General features: G+C 42.0%; 1 protein-coding gene across 9 annotated transcripts in view; it reads left to right on the forward strand.

Moving 5' to 3' along the window:
- DOCK9 (dedicator of cytokinesis 9) overlaps positions 1 to 25,731 on the forward strand; it is a 175,062-nt gene that overhangs the window by 19,958 nt on the left and 129,373 nt on the right. For all 9 annotated transcript variants that reach the window (XM_024739809.1, XM_024739792.1, XM_024739820.1 and 6 more), the window contains exons 2-4: positions 2,942 to 3,058; positions 21,326 to 21,415; positions 24,936 to 25,018. In XM_024739809.1, coding sequence (XP_024595577.1) covers positions 2,942 to 3,058; positions 21,326 to 21,415; positions 24,936 to 25,018 — 290 coding nt within the window. The remainder of the gene's footprint in view (positions 1 to 2,941; positions 3,059 to 21,325; positions 21,416 to 24,935; positions 25,019 to 25,731) is intronic.

Raw genomic sequence — 25,731 nt, forward strand, 5'->3', positions numbered from 1 at the left:
AGGCTAAGAGTCAGGCCTAGGTGGAGGGAGTGTGGCCCTGGTCTCTGGACAGTGGAGAAGTCAGTCTGCTGAGGATCTGTGGGCTAGAGGCTGGGAACCACCTGCTGGGGTGCCTGTGCAACTTCTGCAGGGTGTGCGCCCCTGGGTCTCTCCCAGAAAGCCCCCAGTGGCTGCTGGGCTATAGGAACAAAGCAGAAAACCCCAAAACCAAGGAACAATTCCAGAACACTGGAGCCTGAGAAAAGCCCCTTTCTAAGCAGTGTCCCCGCAGCACCCTCTGCTAACCAGGGCTAACACTGCGGCAGTTTTCTGAGAAAGCAGTCTGACCTTACCCTGTAGTCTGGAGGGAGTGGAGCTGATGATCTGTGCTGAGGGGCTGGAAGGGGAGGTACCCAGCTGAGGATTCCCCTGGGCCAGCTAGTGCCTGTGGAGGTGCCCAGGGCTGCAAAACTAGGTCACCCGCTCTGGGCTTCGCTGGCTGCAGTCATGTGCTGGACACGATACAGGGCCGGGGGGAGCACAGTGTCTGTTCCATCCTGCAGTCTAATCCTTCTGACCTCCTTGTAATGGACGTTTAGCTGTCAGAATCCTGAGCTCTGTCACTGTAGAAAGCTCTGTGCCTCTTTGGATTTTATTAGGAATATAGTCATGGTTCTTAAAGAAAATGTTACTGATTGTGACATTGATCCATTTTGCCAACAAGCACCTGTAGATTGATTACTATATACAACATAACAAACTAAAATAAAGGAAGAAATGATTTAAGTTGAATTAAAATATTTTGGAGAATACTTTTATTTTCTGTGTCAGTTCTTACTTAAAAATAATTACTTGTGTAAATCTTTTATTTGGCCTCTTTTGAATATAAAATCATTTTAACATTACAAATATTTTAGAGGAAGAAATTACACTTTCACAAGATAGCTTTAATTTCTTTGATTGTGTATGTATATTTTCAATCTCCGTCCATAAACACGTACTATTACCCAATTATAATAATTGTGCACTTGTTTGAGCACTGTGTTTTTTCCTCAGCATATCATGACGTCATGTAGAGTCTACTTAAATCAAGTAATTGAAGTTAAATATGGACATTTTATTCTTATATTAGGCAGAGCAAGCTGACTGCTTCATTAAGAAACTTGAGAACCTCATTGGCATAACACAGTAGATGCTTTAGTTCTTGTTCTCAGGCTATCTCAGTGCCTGTTTCAAGCAGACGGCCTTCAGCAAGGTGATTCAGGATCCAAACTCCTTTCGTCTTGGGCCTTCACCCTTTCCTCAGGCCTCCTGAGTCCACTGCTGGATCCTGTGCATGCTGCTGGCAGAGGGGAATAGGGAGAGGACAGGGGAGAGAGGCCATCTCAGCTAGCTTGGGCAGCTGTAATATCAATAGAGTGGGGCTTAAACAACAGATATTTATTTCTCATAGTTCTGGAGACTGAAAAGTCTAAGATCAAGGCACTGGCAGATGCAGTGTTTGGTGAGGGTCCACTTCCTTGTTCATGGATGCTGTCTTCTTGCTGTGTGCTTGCATGGTGGAAGGGACGAGAGAGCTCTTGGAGGTCTCTCTTATAAGGACACTAATCCCATTCATGAGGGTTTCACCCTCATTACCTGATCACCTCCCCAAAGCCTCATTTCCTAATCCATTATTTTTCAGGATTGGGTTTCAACATATGAGTTTTCAGGGCACAAGTATTCAGTCTATAGCAGAGGCTTTTATGAGCCAGGCTTGGCAGCGACCACATCCCTTCCACTGACATGCTGTTGGCCAGAAGACAGTCACATGACCACACTAACCATGGGGAGGCTGGGAAATGTAGTCCAGTTCTATTTGGAAGGAAAAGAGACAGATTTGGGGAACACAAAGAAGTCTCAGTTACAATTCCTAATTTAGATGGCACATACCCGATGTCTTTAATATATTTATTATCTGTATATGAATTGTCATTTTATATAGAGCATTTGTTGAAATTGCGTTATCAGATGTTTTTTATTAATAGTTTCAAAAATAATCTTGCAGTAATGAATTTATTGATATAATGAATTTACTTCTGATAAGTGTGTGTGTGTGTGTGTGTGCACACGCGCACGTGTGCCTTTTTAAGCACTTGGCATACTGTGCTATAGTTAGTTGAATATATATCTTTATCCTTGACTTAGCCCAGTTAGTGCCTTGCATGTGGGAAGTGATCACTGAACACTGTGGCAATGACTAAAACTAGCTGAGATTTTTACTGAGAATAAAAGCTAGAAAAGGCATATTCTCTCTTTTCTTTCCCAGTTGCTCGTTGCCTCTTTCTTTGGATTAGTGCATTCCAGGGATGATCATCCCTACCCCCTGGGGGTCACCCACAAGCCCTGGTTTAAGTACTTTTTTCCCTTGCTTGCCCGATTTTGGTCCAGCTCACATTTCTCTATGTTTAGGTGTTGTATATATAAGTGTATAGATAGTTCAGGTTAGACAGGGATATTTTGAGACTCAGAGATGAGTTCCATAGAGTTTTATATAAAATAGCTCTGGGGATTGCTTTAAGCCTAGGGCCAAGAAGAGATGGTCACGGCTGGAGCTGGTGGCCTTCATTGCCAGACCATGGCTGGACCTCCACGCAAGGCAGTTCTGGCAAAGCTTAAGGCTTAGAAGGGGACCGACCTAGCCAGGGGTGACCCAAGACGTGACTGGAAGTTCCACCAGACTCCATAGCCTCCTTTGTGTTTAAATAACCAAACAAGCATGAGGACCATGAAGTGTTTTCTTTCCTTTGAAGACAACTTGTTTCTCTTGTTTCAGATTCTTCCTGATAGCAAAACTGATACACTCTCATTGTAGAAAAGTTGGAAAGTACAAAAACATGTAGAGTAGGATGTATGAAGTTCTTTAGTCTTAAGAAGTTACTTTTATAAGAGTGTTCCAATTGCTTATCTTTTCACCTTCTAGGCCAAACCAAAGCTGATTGAGCCACTCGACTATGAAAATGTCATCGTCCAGAAAAAGACACAGATCCTGAACGACTGTTTAAGGGAGATGCTGCTCTTCCCTTATGATGACTTTCAGGTAGGTAACTTCTAAGTGTGTGTAAATAGAGCCGTGTGGAATTATTTTTGCATATATATGTGTATATATGTGTGTACACATGCATATCTGCATATATGTTACATATGTATGTATATGCATATATGCAAATACATGCATACGCATATGCATAAACGCATACGTATATGACACAAATATTTTTTCAAGTGTGTATCTTTTATCTTGAATAGAAGTGCTATACTCTGGGCTAATTCTATAGACACAAGTGTCTCCTATGTCTTAGAAAATTTGTTTGAAGAGGTGTTTAGGGGTTTTGCCAAGTGCCTTAGAGTCTTAAGGATGGGATTTGCTCGGAAGCAGTGGAGGATTTTGCCATGCATCCTTTTAGAATGTCACTTTGGGAGACTGCCTTGAGAGAGGCCCTGAACTGTGTGTGGGCTCATAGAGAAGAGTTTGGGGGTTCTGACATCGAGGAATGTCCTAACATTTACCTCACTGATGCAGTGACAGGTGCTGTTTCTGGGAGCTCAGTAGCTGCCAGCAGGGGACTCAGCACAGCTTCTGTTGTGAGCTGCTCTAGATTGTTGCTTGAAGCCTTTCAGACTGTGGCCTGTGGCTGAGTGACCCACAAGAGCTTTGAGCCACTGAGGAGTGATAGAACCCCAGTACCGTTAGATGCCTGGCAACCTGGAGTCATCTTTGTCTACTGGAGATTCCAGTTATTGCCCTTGATCTCCTGGGACTTAATCTTGGCACTTCCTTCTTCTCTACCTGAGGCTGTTACCATCCAAGACCTGTCTTTTGTGAATTAAACTGCCTTATTATTTTTTTTAAAAGCTTCCTTGATTCTTTGTTGTTTAATTTTAAAAACTAGTACATACGTGTAACAAACAAACAGGCACTATTGAAACGTTTGACATTAAAAGCCTCCCCTAACACCTTCTTTTTAATCCCACTCCCCAGAACATAACCTGTTATATATACAGTTCTCTATGTACCGAATTGTCTTTAGAAATTTCCATGTTAATAACAATTGTTAAATTATATTCCTTGAAGTTTTTTTTTTCCCACCAAATTTAAAAGCTTCCAGTTTACAACAAAGGTGAGAATTTTCACAAATGTTCACTTTTTCTAACTGTGGGTAAAATGATTATTCTTTAGTTCTTTCCTGAAAAATAAGGAATGCCACGGAAATGAAATTGACTATTAGTGGGATGCTGCTGCCAAAGTACGTTCTGCTCATAAATGGTTTCAGATCACGCCCCCAAATATGATGCCTTGAAAACTTCATTACAAGAGTAGATTACCTAGCTAAGGGATGAATAAATGGAAACCTCAGAATGATGCCTTTTGTTAGCATCATTTGTTAGCATGAGAAGTTAAATCAGATGATTACAAATTATACTCTATGTTGACGTATTTTTCCTGTAGTGTGCTCTGAGGAAGCTAAAGGTTGAACCTCAAGTTTCTCTGAGCGTGAAGTATGTATTCTTCTTGGTATCAGTTAGAGTAACAAAGTTATTTGGAGTTTTGCAGCCTGGAATGCAAAATTGTATGTGCAAACCTGAGATAAAACTGCTTAAGAAGCAAACAAACCACATAAATTATATACACTTAATTTAATTTCATCTTTTATCTCACAGACAAGGAATCTGGATGTTTAAGCATTTGTAGAAACAGATGATTGAAACTTTGAGAAAAACTCCTTTGTCCCTTTTGCCTATAACAACTTCTCTGGGGATACCAGACACAAATATTCTAGGAACGGCAGAGAACTCACTGACATTCTGCCGGCCAAGATTGAATGAACAGTGTTAAGTTCTGCTTGGGGGAAGTTTTTTCAAAGATTAAGGAGCTTGAATTTCAGCTTTCATCCCCATCACAGTAACTGTGATGGGGCACAGTGAAGTTTGGATAGTTAGTTTTTTCTAGGAGACTCCTGTATTCTAATCCAGTAAGGTTATATGCTTTCTTGCTAAATTGTCTTGATGATTTTAATAACTGTCTAGTTAGTGGAATGAGCCAAATGTCTTAGTGATGTCACAGATTCCTTCTGTCTGTCCCTGCATGTTTAGGCAGAATGGGATCAGAATTATTATTGTATTATTAGAGGCAGAGGGAACAGATTAGATCAGGGGAAAGTATTTTACTTCGTATGGAAAAATGGTAGCAAGTTGGTTAGGAAATGGGTCAGATAGTGAGCAAAATGCATAGTGGGGTTGATTTGCAATCCTATACTTACTAGTTAAACAATATTAGTTACCTGTTAGGAGAATAGAATTTGGTGTGAAGTCCTGTCAACTATATTCAAAATGACAATTTACTAAACTATAGGTGTGCATAGTGATGATACATTTGTGCAGGTCACAAGTAGACCTGTGTTGGTATTGGTCAGCCCCTAAGAACGTCTGAGTTCTCTGAAAATGAGCCTTATGGAGATAAGGTTTGTCGTTGGGTGTACTTGTCTAAGGTGGGAGAAGAGTGTTTAAAACAAAAAAACCCGAGAGACAGAGTCAATGTGAATTTTAAAAAGGCAAAAGGACAGTTCTCAGCTGTCAGAATATTTATGGAGTGAAGTTTTATCTGCGAAGATTGGGGTAGAAATACCGTGGCTCATATAGACTACGCTTGCTTTTTTTTTCAGAATCAGACCCTGGCGCTTTGGGGTCGTTCTGTTCTGTCTCTGCCCTGGCTTTATGGTTCTCCTTCCTGGCAATATCATCTCTTCTTTCCCATCCTTCTAGAACCTTCTCACCCTTTGAGGCCACTTCAAATCCTGTCTTCTGAAGTTGTTCAAATCCACAGTAATTTTTTCCCCATTCTCTTAGTTCCTCTAATACTTACTGTCTCCATTGTTATATAAATACCTAAGTGCGTTGTCTAGAGCTTTTCAGTAATGGCTTCTCACGCTTTTTGTGTTCAAGTGTCCCCACCCGTGCTGTGGCCCTGAGGACGGGGCTGTGCTGGTGCCTCTGTCACCTCCCTCCCCACCCATCCACCTCCACATCCACATGACCACTGTACACTGGATGCCAGGCTTGGGTGCTTCAGGCTTCATATAAAATCTGTAAAGTTATTATGAACATTAATTAGTTTTCTTTGATTCATGAAGTGACTATGAATACCAGTGAGCACATGTGGAAATGCCAGTGACTAGAATTGTAAAACTTTTTGCTGCGCCAATGATTTGGTTTGGTGGAAAATTAGGTAATTTTTGAAATAAAAATAAAATGGGGGCTTCCCTGATGGCGCAGTGGTTGAGAGTCCGCCTGCCGATGCAGGGGACACAGGTTCGTGCCCCAGTCCGGGAAGATCCCACATGCCGCGGAGCGGCTGGGCCCGTGAGCCATGGCCGCTGAGCCTGCGCGTCCGGAGCCTGTGCTCCGCAGCGGGAGAGGCCACAACAGTGAGAGGCCCGCGTACCGCAAAAAAATAAAAGTAAAAAAATAAAATGGAAGCGAAACAGAGTCATAAAAGAAGCACACTTTCTGGTGACTAATGGACCTTTATTGTTCTTAAAGTTTTGTGGCCTCTTCAAGTTTACTTGGCAAAACTCTGAGAACTTACTTTTCCGTGGGTAAATAATAGGTAAACTTTAACAGGCAATTAGACAGAGATGATAACCTTTAAGATTAAAATGTTTTAGATCAAGAAAGGTAAGTTGAGGGACTTCCCTGGTGGTCCAGTGGTTAAGACTCTGCACTTCCAATGCAGGGGGCATGGGTTCGATCCCTGGTTGGGGAACTGAGATCCCACATGCTGTGTGGTGAGGCCAAAAAAAAGAAAAAAGAAAGATAAGTTGACTTATTGCTTAAGAAATGACAGCTCTAAACATAACTGTAAATAATGCCCAGGGCTCCTCCCTTTCCTGTCAGAGACACAGAATTCGATGTGAGTCTGGCCGTTGATTTCCAATCAAGGTTCTCCTCCTTCAGGTGGAAGGAAGCCTTTTACTGGATGATACTGTTGGTGGTGACATTCTTAACTGCTGGCATCAATCCACTGAATCTGTAGCTGGCTTTTGAGCTCCTTGTATCCTGGCTTGTTACACAGCTTACTAATGTTTGTGCAATTTTATAAAGTGATAGAATATGGAAAAGGTAGTAAACAGTAAAAAAGGATGTTGGGAGGCAATTTATGGATACCATTTATATTTTACAAACATTAGACTTTGGTGTCTGATATAAACTAACAAGGCATAGAGTTTGTATGAAAGAAATAAAGAGAGAAAGTCATATTCCACTTCTGGGGATATACCCAAAAGAATTGAAAGCAGAGACTCAAAGAGATACTTGTACATCCATGTTCCTAATGGGATTATTCACAATAGCCCAAAGGAAGAAAAAACTCAAGTGTCCATCAATGGGCAAATGGATAAACAAATTGTGTATATGCACACTGGAATATTATTCAGCCTTAAAAAAGGCTGATACATGCTGCAACATGGATGAACTTGGAGGACATTATGCTAATTGAAATGAGTCAAAAAAGGACAAATATTGTACATGGATGAACTTGGAGGACATTACGCTAATTGAAATGAGTCAAAAAAGGACATTATGCTAATTGAAATGAGTCAAAAAAGGACAAATATTGTACATGGATGAACTTGGAGGACATTACGCTAATTGAAATGAGTCAAAAAAGGACATTATGCTAATTGAAATGAGTCAAAAAAGGACAAATATTGTACATGGATGAACTTGGAGGACATTACGCTAATTGAAATGAGTCAAAAAAGGACATTATGCTAATTGAAATGAGTCAAAAAAGGACAAATATTGTATCCCACTTGCATGAGATACCTAGAATAGTCAAATTTATCCAGACAGAAAGTGGAATGCTGGTTGCCAGGAGATGGAGATGGGGGGATAGAGAGTTAATTATTTAATGGCTACAGATTTCAGTTTTGCAAGATGAAAAGAGTTCTATGCATGGATGGTGGTGACAGCTGTACAGTAAGGAGGATATTCTTAACGCTACTGAATTGTACTCTTAACAATGGTTGACATGTACATTTTATGTTATGGACATTATACCACAATGAAGAAAAAGAGCAGGATGTTACGGGTTTTCTGTGCTGTACAGACGTGAAATTGTTGTCTTCCTGGAAGTTGTATGAGAAGTCAGGGCAAGGAGTGTCTCTCAGGTGTTCTTCCTGTTGACATTTCATGGTGTATCATCAATGTCAAATCTCTTTAGCAAGAGAATTTAAAAGATGGGAAAATTATTAATAATTGGCAACTCTAGAAATTTTCACTTTTGGAAAAGTTTAGATACAGGAGAATCCTAGAGTGTTCTCAGCATTGTATCGAAAAATGTGGTCAATCCATTTCCCTTTAAATAACATCCTGATTTTTATTTTTCTTCTGTTTCTTTTCCTCTTCTGCTTACATGAGACTGATAATGATCTACAAACCACTGACCTGAAAAGGAAACCAGGCCCCGCTACTTACAAAGGGGCTGGAAGTCCCTCATCTCATTTCCCATCTGTCCTTTTGAAAAGAAAGAATTTTTTTTTTCCACAGTGTTTTGTCCTTGCTTTTTATTATATGCTGCCAAAAAATAATCTCAATACTTTGTTTTGGGCTTTTTATTGGAAAGTGTTCTTTTGGTAAAGTTCCTCAAAATTTTTATCGGTCTGCATTCAGTGGCCAACAATGTCAGTTTCTGTGAACATTGTGGGTTTGGGGTTATTAGTTCATGTCTAGGATTGAACCTACCTGAAAAATCTGGATAAATAATGTTTCCAAATTGACGTTGTCCAGACCTTCAGGAGATGAGGATTTTAATTCCAGGTCAAGAATTCTGCCTTTTGCAGAAAAGAGTGACAGGTCATTTTTTTTTTTTATCATCAAGTATGTCTTAAAAAGAAAAGCTTATTTTTTGGATAGCACTGATCAGCTGAGTTGAAGAGTGTATTTATTTAGCATATAGTTTAGAGTTATACTGTTTGTGCAGAGAGCTCAGACAGGGTTCCTGTTTTCAAATTGCTCAAAACTTAGGAGAGGAGATATTGAATTAATATTAATAATAAGAAGGAGAATATGACCACTGTCATGACAAATTGAATCCTATGGGAATTTTTTCTTGGAACATTGAGATAGTGGGACGTCCAGGTGCTGAGCCCTTAAAGTGGTTGAAATGCAGAAGTGCAGCCTGAGAGAGAAGCCAGGATTATCAGTCTGGGCTCACCCGTAGAAATGTGAGACAGCGGCCACAGGGACCGAGAGCATGAGAGTGCCCTCCAGGGGACTGAATCTTGGGGAACACCTTCACCTAGGAGGAAGCAGGGGTAAGAATCAGATACAGAAAGTGGGAAAAGGACCAGGAAACTGTGCGGCCCTGGAAGGGAGTGAGAGGCGTTTTGAAGAAGGCAGGCAAAAAGAGCAGACCGTCATGCGCTTCTGCCACTGGCGTGGGAGAATGGTCCTCGGAGTTGATAGCTAGGGCATCATTGCCTGTGATGGTCATTTCTTGCCGGGGCTGAAGAAGTGAGTGCGTGGGGCACAGGGGTTAGCGTTAAATGGTAGCAGAGAGAAGGGATCATCGTAAGTCGGAGCAATAACAGGAGGTTTTATCAGGACTGAGAGAATGAGCTAGGAAGGGAAGTCCAGGAATGAGGAAGAGATTGAAGATGCAAGCTGTGGGGGTGCGTTTTCAAGCAAGGCTCTTTAGGGGGCCCTGGGGGGATGGAATGAAGGGTCTCCACAGGAAGAGTTCAGGAAGGAGAGAGAGTTCTGTCTCTGAATGGGAAGGAGAGGATTGGGTATTTGAGAAATTTAGAGGCAGATTGGGCTGAGGGAGCTAATGTCAGGTTGGCCCAGGTGAAGAGCAGCCTGGGGGCAAGTCAGGAGGGTTTGGAAAGCAGGCTACGGGGCTTGGGATGGGGAGGGCGTAACAGTAAGAGTCATCAGTCAGTACCCCTACTGCTGTAACCGTGGCCACTGCCCTCATCCCTTCTTACCTTGGTTAATCCTATCAGGTCTTCCAGATCCTATCCTTGCCCTTCTTCCTGTCTATGCTAACAGAGTAGCCAGGGTGATCTTTTAAAAGCTTAAGTTTCAAGGTAGGTCTGATGACCTCACTCAGGGAAGTCTTACTGTGGCCGTGCTCTTGTCCACCGCACCTCTCTGACCAGTCGCCTCTGCGCTCTCTGCTGCAGCCAGACTGGCCTCCGTGGGGCTCCTCTGTCACTCCAGGCAGCCTCCTGCCCCAGGCCCTCTTCTCAGGCTGTTCCTCTTCCCGGAGAGTTCTTTACCTAGCTCTCACTCACCCACTGCAGGCCTTTCTCCAGTTCTTACTTCTCCGTGAGGCCCTTGCCTGCTGCCATGCCCTTCACCCTCTTGGCGTTCCAGATCCTCTTTACTTTGCTCTGTTTTCTTTCTTCCTCAGCATATCACTTACCTGCTTCTAAGATACTCACGTGTTTATTGTTTATTCTTGTGAACCCTGTGAGGGTGGGGATCTCAGTCATATTCACTGATGTTTCCTGAGCACACAGGACACATGGCACAGAGTAGGAATTCAAGAAATACTCATTGAATGGAAGGAGTGAGTGAGAGAGAGAGAGAATGAGAATGTATGAATCAACCAAGAGCGGGGTCCTTCCACCTAAGATTTTGATGAAATCAGCCTTGTTGGGAATGTTAACAGCTTAAGAGCAGAGAAAAGAAAACAAAGGATGGGGGTTAAGATGGCAAAGGGGTGGGCGTGTAGCTGCTGGACCCAAGAACGCGGAAGCTGAGTCCTCAGGACTCTCGGCTGCTGGGGAGTGTTCAGAGGTGGATGTTGGATGGGGAGGAGAAGACACGGGAGGACCCTGAAGATGAACAAGCAGAAGTGCCTGGTGCGGGGGAGCTGGAGGGATGGAAGGTGGCGCTGGGAGAAGGGGCGTTGACGTGTTTGTGATCCCACAGGTGGAGTGCTGGGTAGGCAGCGTGGAGTGTGGGTGACTGGAGGGCCCACAGGAAAGGTGAACTGACGTGTGTGAGCACTGAATAATAGTTGGATAGAAATTCAGAAGATTAATAGATGTGAAAATGTTCAGCCCAGCTACCAGGTCTAATGAATTTAAATGATATATAAAATCAAACTGAAATAAGAAGTAAGTTATGGGTATAGCTCCTCAAATAACTATTTTGAACATTTAATGTAAGCTTGACATGGATCCTTAGGCCCTTGGAAGGTATATATTGTAACCTTTCTTGTTAGAAATGCAGCAGGAAAGGAAGTGATTTAGGAACCTTGGTCATTATTATTACCTTGACTGTTACATTTGTTCCTTAATTTGTTAAAACCTTTGTGTTCAGCTCACCCACTTTAAAGGAGTATCAGCCTTGGAAGTATGCCAATTCAGTGTTCCTTTGGTGGAGAGGAAAATTGCTTTTGAAAAACAGCTTCTATATCAGATTCTCAATCAGAAAATACAGAAATATATTGAAGAACCATAATTAACTTTGATTTGTGCCATCCTTTCTAAATGAAGGTAGCAGCCTTGTAGGGTAGGAGGACAATCTGGCCGTAACCAGCGAGGTTCAGCTGATGTGGCACCCAGGTGGGTACTCTGGTCTTCCTTACTGCCCACGGGTGTACCTCTGGGTCCCTGTGCTCTGTGCAAGCAGAGGAGGCCCGTTCTTCAGTGGAGGGTGGCCCATGCCATGCTCCATGGGATGCAACTCTAGGGGACATGATTGATGCACGTTCTTTGTTCTCCTAGGGAGCTGGGGCGTTCATACAGAATGCGGTGTGATGGTGCCCCAGCAGCTGGGCACCTCAGGGAACTGCGGTGCCTTTTGTGAACACCATTAGAGGAAAAACTTGTCAGGTTGATTTCTATGTTTACTAGCACTTTAGACATTTTCTTCATTTTTCCTCAAGACAGCCCGGTGAGGGAAGTAGCTCTTTCCCCACCACACACCATACCGGCAATGTATGACATGATTTTTGTTAGAAACACCATGCAGTGCTTAGGAAAACTTATGATCAAGTGGGGAGTTGAGATTACCTACATAAATAACTAGATGAAATAAAACACACACACACAAAATATTACCTTCATAAGTGAATCTAAGATTTTATTCTCTTCTCAGATAGAATAAAAGATACTGGATGAGTCTAGTATAGTCCATTACTGTATGCATGTTTTCCCCATATCAGGTCACATTTTCTTTCCTTCCTCCCTCCCTCCCTTCTCTCTCACTCACTCTCTTTCTTTCTTTTTTAAAATTTTCTTTGCTTTTTAAAAATAACGTTTGCTCACATTTTAAATAGGTCCGAGAGACTGGTGAAGGTTCTACAGTGAGTGGAATTGGGTAAGCACAGACCTCATGTAGAGGGGGAGGGGTAGAAGGACACTTTTATCTATGTGATTCATGTATATGTCTTAGGTTACTAAACACTACTCACAGGCATTGACAGAGGAAGATTTGAGCCAAGATGAAATCTTAAGACAGTGCAAGCAGTGGAGATTTATTTATACCATATCTCTAGCATTCACTGAAAATCATTCTTTATTATGGTTATTTGACTTTATTATTTTCTCTATAAGACTTTATTATAACTATAAGACTTTATTATTTTCTCCCCAAATAGAAAATAAAACCTCTGTGAGAGTGGCAAACCATAGTTGTTTTTTTATTATAAACCATAGCTTTTTGAAAATTCACCTTTGCATTTGTGATGTTCCTACAACAGTGCTTAATTCGTGGTAAGCATTTAATATGTTTTGAGTAAATGGATGGATTTGAGATCTCGGCACCAGCTGCCTTTGTGGTCGTAAGGGCACAGCTCAAGGTGGTGGGTCAAGGGAGTAGAAGAGAGGCAGACGTGTTTGCATGCAAAAACAAAACTCAGAAGTCCTTCAAATAAAAGAAAACCTGGGTTTTGGCCTCAGAATCATCAGATGCCATTTAACATATTACTAGGCACACACTCTGTGGTTCCTACAACCTGAATGGGTCCTGCTGTGTCCATACCTCTGCCTTTTCCTACCAGGGTTACCTGGCAGAACCTGGGCCCTGCTGAGTGTCCTGTGTGGGTTTGATGGACCTTGCATCAGCAGCACCCTTGAGTGTGTGCCTGAGATCCAGTGAGGACAAATTGAGGGAGTTCCGTGAAGTCCCCTGATGTCAGAAGTCCTCCAATCAGGTCTTCCCCATCTGCTTAGTATTTTATCCGCAAAGCATAACCTCTGCTCCACTGTGTTTAAGATAGGACTTTGCCTGGCGTCCCAGGCTTTGAAGGGCTGCTCTGAGCAGACTGTCCTGGTGGTGCTGGTAAACGTGCAGAGGGGCTTGTGTGAAATTATCCTTGATGCACGAGTGAGGCCTTACTTGTGAATGAAGGCGTGTGCCTCCCTAAGGCAAGTCCTGAAAGGAAACTTCATTGGGATATTGGAAGTATATAAATAATGGACATGTTTTAACGTGAAGCATATTCACTACGCTAGGTATTCGCACAAAGGTATGGTGTTTTTAACAACTAAAATTGCATTCTAAAGAAGACACAGAGAACCATACACAGACAAGTAGAAAAATGAAAGAAGCTACACTTGCCTACCCCTTCCTCAAGGCTCTGTTACCGAATAGAATGGTAGTTGTTCTAGACACTAGGGTAGTGGCAAGACCTGAGATGTAGTCATCTGGGTTTAGATTTTAGCCCCAGGTCTGTATGTCACTAATCTGGGTATTTCAGTAAGCCATAAACCTTCCTAAAATTCACCTTTCCTTTTTTTTTTTTAAATTATGCTCCCATGTAAATTCACCTTTCTTAACCTGTAATTCAGGGATAACATTTGCCCTAAAATTGGGGTTCTCATTAGATGTGTGAGAATCCAAAGAGATACCACCATTCAAGGAAGCTCTTTGTACACACTGGCTGATGTCCGACAGGCAGCAGGGAGGGAGCTGAGTGCCCAGGATGCTTAGTGGAGTCTCCTTCCTCTCCTCTAGGTAACATCGTTTTATTTTTGAGGATGGCAGTTTTTAGTTGCAAAGTCATATGATGTGGAGCAGGCTGAGCCCCTTACTCATGGGGGAGCTGGACCTGCCACGTGTCCACCCAGGTGGCTGCAAGGCCTCTCCTGGTTTTCTGGATAGCCAGCCCCGTCCTCACTTCTGCAGTGATACTTAAGTGATTAGAGGGACTTCCCTGCTGGCGCAGCGGTTAAGAATCCGCCTGCCAGTTCCGGGGACACGGGTTTGAGCCCTGGTCCGGGAAGATCCCACATGCCGTGGAGCAACGAAGCCCGTGCGCCACAACTACTGAGCCTGTGCTCTAGAGCCCATGAGCCACAACTACTGAGCCCATGTGCCACAACTACTGAAGGCTGTGTGCTAGAGCCCGTGCTCCACAACAAGAGAAGCCACCGCAACAAGAAGCCCGCGCACTGTGACGAAGAGTAGCCCCCGCTCGCTGCAACTAGAGAAAGTCCGCACGCAGCAACGAAGACCCAACGCAGCCAAAAATAAATAAATTTATTAAAAAAAATAAAAGAAACCAGCTTCTCTGTAATACCAAACACCCCCCGCCCCCCAGTTGATGAGTCTGGTCATTAAGGGTTTTGAACATTTAACTTACTTAGTTATAATTTACTGCATTTGACCAAGCTGTTATGTAATACATAATTTGGGGGGTTTTCAAGGTAGCAGAATGAAATTTTTATGACTATCAAAGGTCTACTGACATTTATAAATGTACATATATGACACTTTAGGAAACAGGACACTATGCAGTGACAGAGCTACCTGATGTCTCACCAGTTGCTAAGACACTGTCTCATTCGGAGCCCCAAGTGATTCCATTTAAAAGTCCCGACTGCCCATTCATTCAGACATTCAGGTTAGGCCAGACATTATGTAAGGGTGTTGGAGAAGCAAAGATGACTAGCACAGTCTGAGGTTCTTGAGTCTGGTGGGCGATGCAGCAAGGTTTCTGAGTAATTTCCGCAGAACTGCGTGTGTGCCGTGTGCTGCAGGAGGTGGGAGTGAGCAGCCCCGCAGCCAGGCGCAGGGGCTGCTACGTTAGGGAGTCAGAAGTAGCCCGCGTGCTGGAGGGTCAGAGACGGGCAGGAGAGGAGTCCAGAGAAGTCAGTACCGCGGGTCACCAAAGGTCAGGTCATGCTGAGGAGTCTGGACTTTATTCTCATGGCAGTGGTGGTGGGGGTCCTTGAAAGAATTCAAGCTGAGGCATGACGCTATTGCTAAGAGTTTCAGAAAGATGACTGGCAGCTGTGCAGAGGGCTGGTTGAGGGAAGGCAGACATCCCCGTCAGGGAGGGTGCCACACTGAGGTTCACACAGGAGCCCCCTAAATCGGTGCGTTGTCATGGGGATGTACAGCAAGGAAAGTCCTTGACGGCACAGGGTGATGCTGTTGAGGGAAGAGAGAGAGACAGCTAAAGATGGAAACCTGGGCACCAGGCAGGGACTAGTGAAGAGGAGCTGTCAGAGAGAGGCAGAGAGATGTCTGTTTCTCTGCCCATATTAGGCTCCGTCCTTGTAATGTTTTAGTTTCTCGGGAGTTGTTTTTTATTAAGTCCCTCCAGAAACCTAAGTGGACATCTTTCTCTGGACCCTTGTCTTGTCCCATGCCCTGTTTGTTTTCTTGATTATTAGTGCATTAAACGTTGAGAATCCTCAGGAAACTGCTTCCCTGGAAATGGACTTGTCTGACCTTCATGGAACACTGTGGGTCTGATCTCTGCAGTGAGATGTGGGGAACGCCCTGTGTGGATTTCAGTTTCCAGCCTAGCTTGGAACTGAATCCTCTCAAAAGCTAGTCGTCTGCTCTGAAACAAATGCATCTGCCAGATATTTGGAAAGGTTCCATTACTGCTGTGCTCAGTAAGTTGCAGCTAAGTTCCCAGCCTTGTCTAAAGTGAGGTTTAATACTGCGCAGGATACAAAACATTTAATGTACGGACATGCATCCAAGGGGGTATTTCCAGCAGATTCAGAGGGACCTAGAGGCAGAGGGAGGAGGTGTTGAGAGCCGTCTCTCTAGCAGGGAGCAGTTGAAAATCCACTTGGCGCAGTTGAGCACAATAAAAATTCAACCCAGGGCTTACTCTTTAGCTAGGGAGATGGGCCATGCCTGCCTGAGAGCTCAGTCTTACCCAGACCACCTGGGCTTTGATTTCTGCCACATCCACTTGCCTCCCTTCACTGCACCTTGGCCCCTCCTACCCTCACTCCCCAGGCCTCAAGGCCCATCTTAGAGGTAAGATGGCAGGAGCATAGGAATCCCTTCTCTCTCTCTGTTCTGCAGCCATACCTACTGACCGATTACTGAGGAGAACCCTCTTCACCTCTTCTGTGTCTCAGGTGGTGCACTTTGGCCTCGCCTTCCTTCGGAATTGTTCTGCTCAGGACACCCGAGGAGCAGCCACCTCTGAGCTCGCACTCCCTCCTGGGCTGCCCGTGATGTTTGTTTTCTGTCTGAGGGTGGACACTCCCTGCCCTGCGCTCCTTAGGACAGGAGAGGTGGGGAGAGTCCTTGTAGATCCACACAGCTGGCTCAGGTTACAGCCCACCCACTTCTCTGGGATTTTGTCTCCAGCTCATTGTTCCTGTGTCCCAGGGGAAGGGTGGGCCTTTTGTTTCAATGTCTGAATTGTAAGTCCTATAAAATATGATATATTAGACACCCAGTAGATACGCATACTTCCCACCAGGAATTAAGAGGGTTGTTTTGTTATAGTTTAATGCCCATTGTAAAGTGATTAATAAAAAAAATCTGGTGCCTTATGAGTTGAGAGGATTAGAAAAATAAAGAAATGATGACACAAAAGAACATCTTCGTTAATACTAATGCCTGTATTTAAGTCTACAGAGTGAATCTTCCCTCCTTTTAATCCAATTTCTTTCATAAAAACACATTAAAACAATTCCTTTCATTAAAAAAGTAAGTGGGGTAATATGACTATAAATCAAAAAAGATACAGCGTATTCATCTTTTTTCTGGATGTCTTTTAAGTTTTTAGTTTCTCACAAAGCAATTCGTAGCACTCATAATAAACCACTTGTGAGAGAGAGACTTAGAATTCCATGGGACTATGGAGTTTTTAAACCACAAAGAAAACCTAGAGATCCTAGAAAATTCTGGATTTGGAAAGTTAAAACTTTCCTCCAAGATTACACAGCTAAGTAGAGGCAGAGCTCAGATGAGAACTCAGGTTTCCTGGCTCTCAAGTCCAACCTCTTTCCAAGATCACTTCTCAAATTCTTCCATAGGAAGTTTAATTAAATTATGTGCTTCACATTGCTTGTGGTTTGAAACATGAGCTTCTTGGTTTCCCAGCCTCAGTGGGGTTAAGGTAGCGTGTTAGCCAGCACCCTACCGAGGAAAGACAGAGCCCTGGCCAGGTTGGGGGCAGGAAGTTCATTAGTAAGAGGGATTCCAAGTTAAAGCTAAAGAAACAGGGCCACAGCAGGCCATCAGGGAAGAGCAGTGAGTGGTGAAGAAGAGGGGCAGGAAATGCCCGGAAGCCCCTGGGGTTGTGCCCAGGTGAGGAAACGTGGTACCTCTGTATGTTCCCTTTAGGGACCCTGCTTCCCTGGGCTGAGCATCCCGCATTCCTGATTACGGGCTCATAGCCATTAAAGTGACCCCAGTTTTGGGAGGGAATCATTTCAACCAAGAGGAAGAAAAAAGTTTTTAAAATAAAAAAGGCTCTATTTGAAATTTGTCTTCCTAACTAGACTTGGAGATAGTCGTAAATTGTACCCTTTATATTCGGATTTGGGGGCACCTCTGCATTTCATCAGTTCATTCCATTAAAAAAAAAAGTCCCATAAAGATTGGCCTAGGCTCTCAGGTGTCCATGCATCATTATATAAGTCCTTTAGAAGAGGACTTCACCTTCTTCTCCTCCTTTTGTAGTCCTAAGTTACCTTTTCAATTAGTCCTAAAATTTTGTGGAAGGCCTCATAAGACTCACGCCCATACTTGGCCAAGGTAATTAAGGATTTCTGTGCGTCAAGCACTGCCAGTGTTTAACCTAAGAAACAATATTGGCTGAAAATAATTGAATCTGTTATAGTTGCTAGAAGAAGGCTTTTTTTTTTGGCGGTACGCGGGCCTCTTACTGCCGTGGCCTTTCCCATTGCGGAGCACAGGCTCCGGACGCGCAGGCTCAGCAGCCATGGCTCACGGGCCCAGCCGCTCCGCGGCATGTGGGATCCTCCCGGACCGGGGCACGAACCCGTGTCCCCTGCATCGGCAGGCGAACTCTCAACCACTGCGCCACCAGGGAAGCCCGGCTTTAAATTGTATTTTGTACTGTGAGGTTTATATCCCAAAGGATGTTTGAGATGCTAGCTATGTTTAGATTTAATTTTCAGATCTTATCACACTTCATAGTGTGCACTGTTTTTTCCCCCTACCCCTTGCAGATGTACAGCTTTTTTAGTAGAATGGAAATAATTTATTTCCAAACAAAGGGATGGGACTGATGTTCTTTGAATGTCCGCCTTGATGACGATTTATATAAGGTGGACACAGACCCATCTTTTAGCAGGAATATGATTTTAGTTAATAGGAAAGTAGGAAAGAATGCCACAACCATGAAAAAGAAAATTAAGCTCATATTTGAGAAGAGTTTTAGTGTTCATTGAGTATAAATCTGCAGGTACTGATTTGGACTCTGTTATAAGCCAGATAAATAAAACTACAGAAATTTAATGTGAATCGATTTGACATACAGTAGACTATTACCTGAATGTGACTTTTAATACATAAAATATATGGAGACGTTAAACCAGAATACCATTTAATAATGTGCATTGAGAACTAGAATTAATAAGCAGATCAGAATACATTCATTGGCTGTGTGTTCTCTGATTAGGAGAGTCGAAATGGGAATTATGATAAACAAGTGGGTTAGTGAGACTAAACTCAAAGCAGAGGGAACAAAAGGAAAGACCTTGGCAACTGGTGACATCAAACAGTGACTCCTCATTGGAGCCAAGTCCAGGAGTCCCCCAGTGGGTCACAGCCTGATGGATCCCAGCCTTTCCTATTAAATGGTGACAAAGACATTGACAAAATTGCTTTGGTCATACAAGCCCTGTTCTTTCTGTTGGCTCATTATTTCCCTAGTTAAAACCATTGACTAGGCTGTAGGTTGGTGCGGTTTTAGAGATGTTTAATTCAAGCTAATTAGAGTTTTAGGCAGTTTTTTCTTGGGTGTATATTTTTTTAATTCTAGGACTTAATGGGTTTGCTTTTTATGTGTATGCAAAAAGCTCATCTCATCTATTATGACTTGATTTTGTTATTTTAACTTTCTAAGGGTAGGCTTATCTTCACATTTCTCTTCCTTTTTGTGCTAAACACAACTTGTACTCATCCTGTACAGTGTAGCTTAAGCATCTTTGCCTCAGTGCGCGTCTTCATCTTCTTGATGTCCGCTTCTCCTCCCTGTGGGATTTAGACTCCCCTCTTAGACTCTTTCCTCTCGTACCAGCCTGTGCTTCTGTGTTCTTCTTTCTTACACCCTTCTGGTATTGGTGGGTGGTAATAAACACATGGATGATTGGTTTAATTATGCCCAGTGCTCTCTTATCTGTTAAAAGTCGTCCATCTTTAATGAGTAAAGTTGCTTTCTTTTTGAATTGAAAACGTAATGCACTTTGATCCACAATAATAAAAAGGTTTCATTTCCTATTATTTTTCTTACCTTAAAGGGGTGTTTGGAAAAGTGTCACATAATTAAAGTTTCTTGAGTTGGTAATTCCACTAGGAAAATTCTGTAATAAATTTTATTTCTTCCTAATGTTCTGATGGGGAATGACCCTAATAGTCCTATTTCTTGACCTGAGCCATTTCATGAACATTTTTAAAGTATGATAATTAGTTTCAAAAAATCGTGATAGACCCAAATAAATCAAGATAAGGACGCAGTAAGTGGGGGTATAGAATGTGTCCTTCTTTGAAGTGCACATGATTTCTTAATTTCCCTTTACTGGTATACCTGATTCTTAACAGTTTTGACAATCGATGTCTTACTTTGAAGCTTTTTGAATAGATTATGCCTCCAGTGCCTACTGTCATTCGTCTCTATGGCATTTCATGGAACCAGGTGTGTAAGAAGGGTCACCATTTGTGACTTTCACAAAGAAGCCAAGAGCCAGGGTGTTGAAAGCCCTCTTGGAGGAGGCTGAATGAATTAATAATTCACCTGTGAAGGACTTTGGTAGAGAACAGAGTTCCTTCCTTCTCTTTCTGTAGAATAAGGAAGGTTTATTAAAAGTAGGATTTAAGATTGCTTTCAAAGATGGTCACAGTGCAAGCAAAGAGTAAAGACAGGTGAAGCAGACACAACAGGGAGACAATACGGGCAGGAAATAAGATTATTAAAAAATGTATGCCCTGGAGTTCTTCCCCTGTGCTGGCAGAGGAGGGACCACAGATCTGACCCAAAGTTTCCTCCAATCTTAGGAAGAAGAAAAACAGATGGGACAGATGCTGGGAGATCCCAGCTTAGTAATTAGCCTCAGGAACCAATGGGATAGATTCTGTCAACAAGCTGGTTTCTTGTGTGCTGTTTTTATAACTATGATCTGTTAATAGTATCCAAGGATTACAGTCCATGGGAGAAAAAATCTAGAACATTCCTTCCTGAAGCCCAAGGCCTAGTTAACTTGAATTGACATTACAGTCCCTACATTACAGTGTTAATTAGGGTAGATGTGTTGCTGCCTAAAGTCAAGAGAGATTTTATTATTTAGAATAGGCATTTAAGCCTCATGAAACAGGAGCAGTTCTCAGTTACAGGAGGGAAGGTAGTGTTCACAGTCACAGATTCAGTCAACAAATATTAAGGACCTACTACGGGTCCCACTGGGGATGTGGCAGTGAATAAGAACAGTTGTAAAAGGCAGTTAAGAGATGGATGTATAACAGTGTGAATGTACTTAATGCCCCTGAACTGTACACTTAAAAATGGTTCAAATGGTGAATGTTATGTCTGTTTTACCACAGTTTTAAAACTGCCGCAATCCAGGCAAGTAAAAGGCAACTTCGTGGGACTAGATCAAGCACATGGGGTGGGGGAGTGTTAGGGTCTCTGAAAGGGGCCTCTTTCCTGCCTGGAGGGGTCCTTGGGCCCGTGATCCAGAAGGACTTGGGAGCCACTGCCCCCACCTTTTGAAGTTTAAGGAGCCAGCTGGAGTCTGGGGTCCACGGGGTGCGACTGCAGAGGAAGGGGAAGGGCCCCACTGCCCTGGGAGGCTGGCGCCTTAATGTCTTCATTTAACCGAGTCGTGTCCTGGTGCTTCCTTCACAGACGGCCATCCTGAGACGACAGGGGCGGTACGTATGCTCCACCATCCCTGCCAACGCACAGCAGGAAGCTCAGAGCTTATTTGTTACAGAGGTAATGTATTTCTTCTATGCCTCCTCCCCTTTTAAAAATTTCAGTGATATTTTCAAGAAAGTGTCAAAGAGGTAATTACATTTTTATGATGGAAGTTAGAATAGAAAAATAATAAGAAGTTTTCAGAGTCTGAAACTTGGACAGAAATGTCAACGGGGTCAATTTGATGACAAAACATGAATTCTACAAAACTTATCTCATAGCCTTAGAATAGGAGTAACTTGTGAATGAACTCACTGGACACCTAGCAGACTTTGATATTGTTTTTTTGTGTGTCTTTTTTTGCTGGGTTTTCTTTTTTTTTTACATCTTGATTGGAGTATAATTGCTTTACAATGGTGTTATATTGTTTTTAATGGAGACTCAGCACATGCATTTATGTATTCATTGACTTCATTTATATGTTTATACTTGTAATTTATTATCAAGATTAGTTCAATATTCATGAAGTACCAGGTAACAATGAGCAGAGCCTAACTATCCCTGATCAATATATGATTATTATTACTTTTGTTTGAACATACAGAAAACGACTCTTTCGTTAAGGAGGAAAGAAAAATTATTGCTTTGAGATTGCTTGCTTGTTCTGTCTTGAGGTGTTTGTTTCTTCCTACAGGTGCCTTTAGATAGGATGAACGAGTTAGGTGTTTTAATTTTGTTTCTTGAAGTGCTCCTTCATTTAAAAAATATGTATTTTTATCCCCATTTTTCTAGTTGATATTTGGGAGCTAAATATGCCCATCAGTAAATTTGCCCACTACAAGGAAGCTATGCTGTTCTAAGCGAAGGCCCATTACAATAACAACATTTAGTTTCACTGAGATTTTTGAAAACTTGAATGTATAGTTAAAATTTTTGAAGTGTGTTGTTCTCTTATCATTCTGAAAAGGTAACTTCTTGTCTTACCTCCTTTGCCACTCTATTCGTAATATTAATGCAAGACAAACACAGCCAAATATGTTTACAGAGTTTCAAATGTTTATTTTAAAGCAGGGCATTAGGCGAACTGTCCTGCAGCCTGTTTTTGTAAAGAAAGGTACACTGCGGCACAGCTGCACCCATTTGCTCGCTCACATATGCCTGTGACTACTTCACGTTACAGCTCAGACACCAATGGCTGCAATGGACACAGTGTGTCCCTCAAAGCTGAAAATACTTGCTATCTGGCCTTTTGCAGAAAAAAATTTGTTGATCCTTGTTTTAAAGCATATAGTAAAATTGTTAATTACTAATTCAGTTCTCCCAGTTTCTTAAAAAAAATACTATGTTTGAGGGACAGCTCTCCATTAAGTTCTCCCATCACTGCAGGTTGGGCAATAGCGACTTCACCCTGTGGGGCAGGAGCCAGCATAGCTACACCCTCTTGGGCCTCTTCCACCAGGGTGGAGTGCAACAGCGCTTCCGCCCCGTACTCTTGTCCACAGGAGGATGACCTAATGGCTTTAAACAAAACAAAAAAAAAACTTCAAAAACCTTCCAGTATAACTTCAAAATATTATTGAATTTCACAAGTTTGAAAGGTCAGTCATGAAATCAGCCCAGTCAGATCCCTGTCTCTTTAGAGATGCAGTTCTCTGCGTACTGATTTCTGATTGAACCCCTTGTCTCCTAGACGTTCTACACCTCCAGAGGGGTGCGGGTTGCTTGCCTTGTTCTGTGCACCTGCCTTGGAATTTTGCCTGTGCCTGCCTTGTGGGCGGTCAACAATGGCTTATTAAATGAGTGAAGCTAGTTACTTAACCTGGTTAACTGTGTTTTTTGCAGTTCCTTATAATTTAAAATATTTAAACATTGTAATTATCTTTCTTACCCATTTTCCCTAAGATATTAAAAATCTGGACATTCAGGTGTTCTGTTCATAAATGCACTGATTATGTACAAGTGTATACTTATTTATTTATTTTTAATTGGGCGGGTACATTTTATACTTCGGAATAGGTTTAATATCCTACAAGAGACTTCGGTGGTATGAAAGTTGAAGTTGAAGGGCTTCGTGAAAAACCAGAACAAAGATAATAGAGCATGTCCACAAGACTGTGTCATACATAGTCTGACCTGACTTAGCTATGCTAATGGACCCAGGGATAGGATAGGAAAACCCAAACCTACAGATAATTCTGAAGTCATACTGGTTTTGGAATGTGGTTTTGAGTGTGGATGTCTGATGTTCTAAGTGTGAAAATGCTTTGAAATTAAAAAAAAAAAAAGCATTTATAAGAATAAAATGGTATTTAAAAACATTTGTAACTACTTAGCAAAGAAATTGAAAAGTTGTTCAGCTCCCACATCTGACTGTTTTTAACCCTTCTCTGCTCTTTATTCCACCTCAGAATGATAATATAAAAAACTTACTCTACCTTCCGTTCACAACCTTGCCAATAGAGTGCTTAGTGTAGAGCCTGGCACAAGAGGCATTAGCTGTAGTTACTCTCATGACCTTGGGGTTTTGCTTCAGAAAGCCTTCGGGCATGAAGTATGAAATAGATAAAAAGGTTCACAGTATAAACAACAAAGTGAAGTAAACAGAATAGAGACTTTGTTCATGATGTTTCAGCCAGAGTCAAGTCAACTAGGTACGACTAATACATTTAACTACCTATGTTTTCACTTTATTCATTCATTTTTTGCCACACTGACATCTATATATGTGTAGTCTAGAGCTGTCCGTACGGAAAAGCAAGTTCACTGATGGAAACTAAATCAAATGCTTCACCTGTTGATTTTGACTCATTCATATTTGAAGATCTGGTGGGGGAGACCTTATAATCTTCAGACTCTACACACTACTCAGTGGATCCTCCTGGACAGATGAATGAAAGACACCGTGCTGGTTGGTCGAGCTTGTCAGATAGCGAGGTAGTTTAATGCAGTCCGTGTAGGTTGGTGTCACTGTGGAATCTGGGCAATGGACTGCTCCATACCTTGTACATTTCTACACATGCACGCACACATGTACACGTGAAGAGGTCATGGTGCCACTGTGAATTGGAATCTAAATCTTTCTTCCTAATTACCTCACACTGTGCCTTATAAATAAAATGAAAATCCGAGGGCAAATGTATGTAATATTGACTAATGAGCAAGTTTTAATATTAGTAAATACTATGGAAGTATCTTTAGGTTCACACTTCCCATTTACTTTCCTGTTCTTCTAGAAGCCCACATGACTTCTTAGGAGCCAAGTGGTTTTAAGTCAGAAACAGCACATTGTTATGTAAATGCAGCAAGAGGAGGTGAGGTTTGTCTCCTTGTAACATCTGCTCATCATCTGATCATGAATGACGATGACCTAAGTGACCCCTCTCCCAAGTGTAACGTTTCAGTGGTTCTTAAGCTTCATAGGAACCTCTAATGGTGGCATTTCAGGCATGAGAGGGTTGAGGGGAAAGAATTTTTTTGATATTGGTGTGGGTGTGCATTCATAAACTTTCCCAAATGTTCTCCAGAAGTCATCACATGTCTTTTTTCTTTTTCTCTTATGCTTTTTCTTTTTATGCTCTCCCCCCACCCCCCCAAATAGTGCATCAAAACCTATAACTCTGACTGGCATCTTGTGAACTACAAATATGAAGATTACTCAGGAGAGTTTCGACAGCTTCCAAAGTGAGTAAATGATCAGACCACACAGGATGGGGTTATACACACAGGGAAAGTTCTTTGTACTTGAAATGCCTAGGAGATGTGTATTCACATGCAATCAGAGTGATTAGAGAAAATATTTCTAGATGATTTGTGTGTATGTGGGTTAGCTATTGTTTACAGGGTATTTGTTAATAGTACTCAAACCTAGTACTCTGGGAATTGGTAGGTGGTAAGAAACACATGGATGGTTTAATTATGTTCAGTGATTCTGCTCAGGGTACCACTGATGAAACAAAAACAAGTGAGATTTTTTTCAGTGAGAAACAGAAAACAAAATGTAAGCATATTGAAATATGCTGAGGTGTGTTTTATCTTAAAAATAATATTTTGAAAAGACATGAAAAGCATTTTATATTGAACAAATTTTATATTTAAAAAATGTACATCAGAGAACAAGCATTTTCCCAAATTTCTTTACCTTCTTTAAAGTATTAACTCATTCTAAAATATACCAAAAGCAAGTGTGTTTAGATTGATGAGCAGTAGTTAAAGTAAACCAGGTATAGATAGGTCTTGCCTTGAGAGGGTATCTCTTATAAAATGGTACATCCTGAAATAACACAATTGGCAGATTTTAGTTTATTATGAAAATTGAAAGCACGTAATGATGGATTGTGTTTCAAAAGGAACCGTTGCCAATGAAAATTTTAATTAAGACCCTGTTAATAAATTTT

The sequence above is a fragment of the Neophocaena asiaeorientalis genome, unplaced genomic scaffold (assembly GCF_003031525.2).
Source record: "Neophocaena asiaeorientalis asiaeorientalis breed wild unplaced genomic scaffold, Neophocaena_asiaeorientalis_V1.1 scaffold9, whole genome shotgun sequence".
In the NCBI taxonomy this organism is placed as follows: Eukaryota; Metazoa; Chordata; class Mammalia; order Artiodactyla; family Phocoenidae; genus Neophocaena; species Neophocaena asiaeorientalis.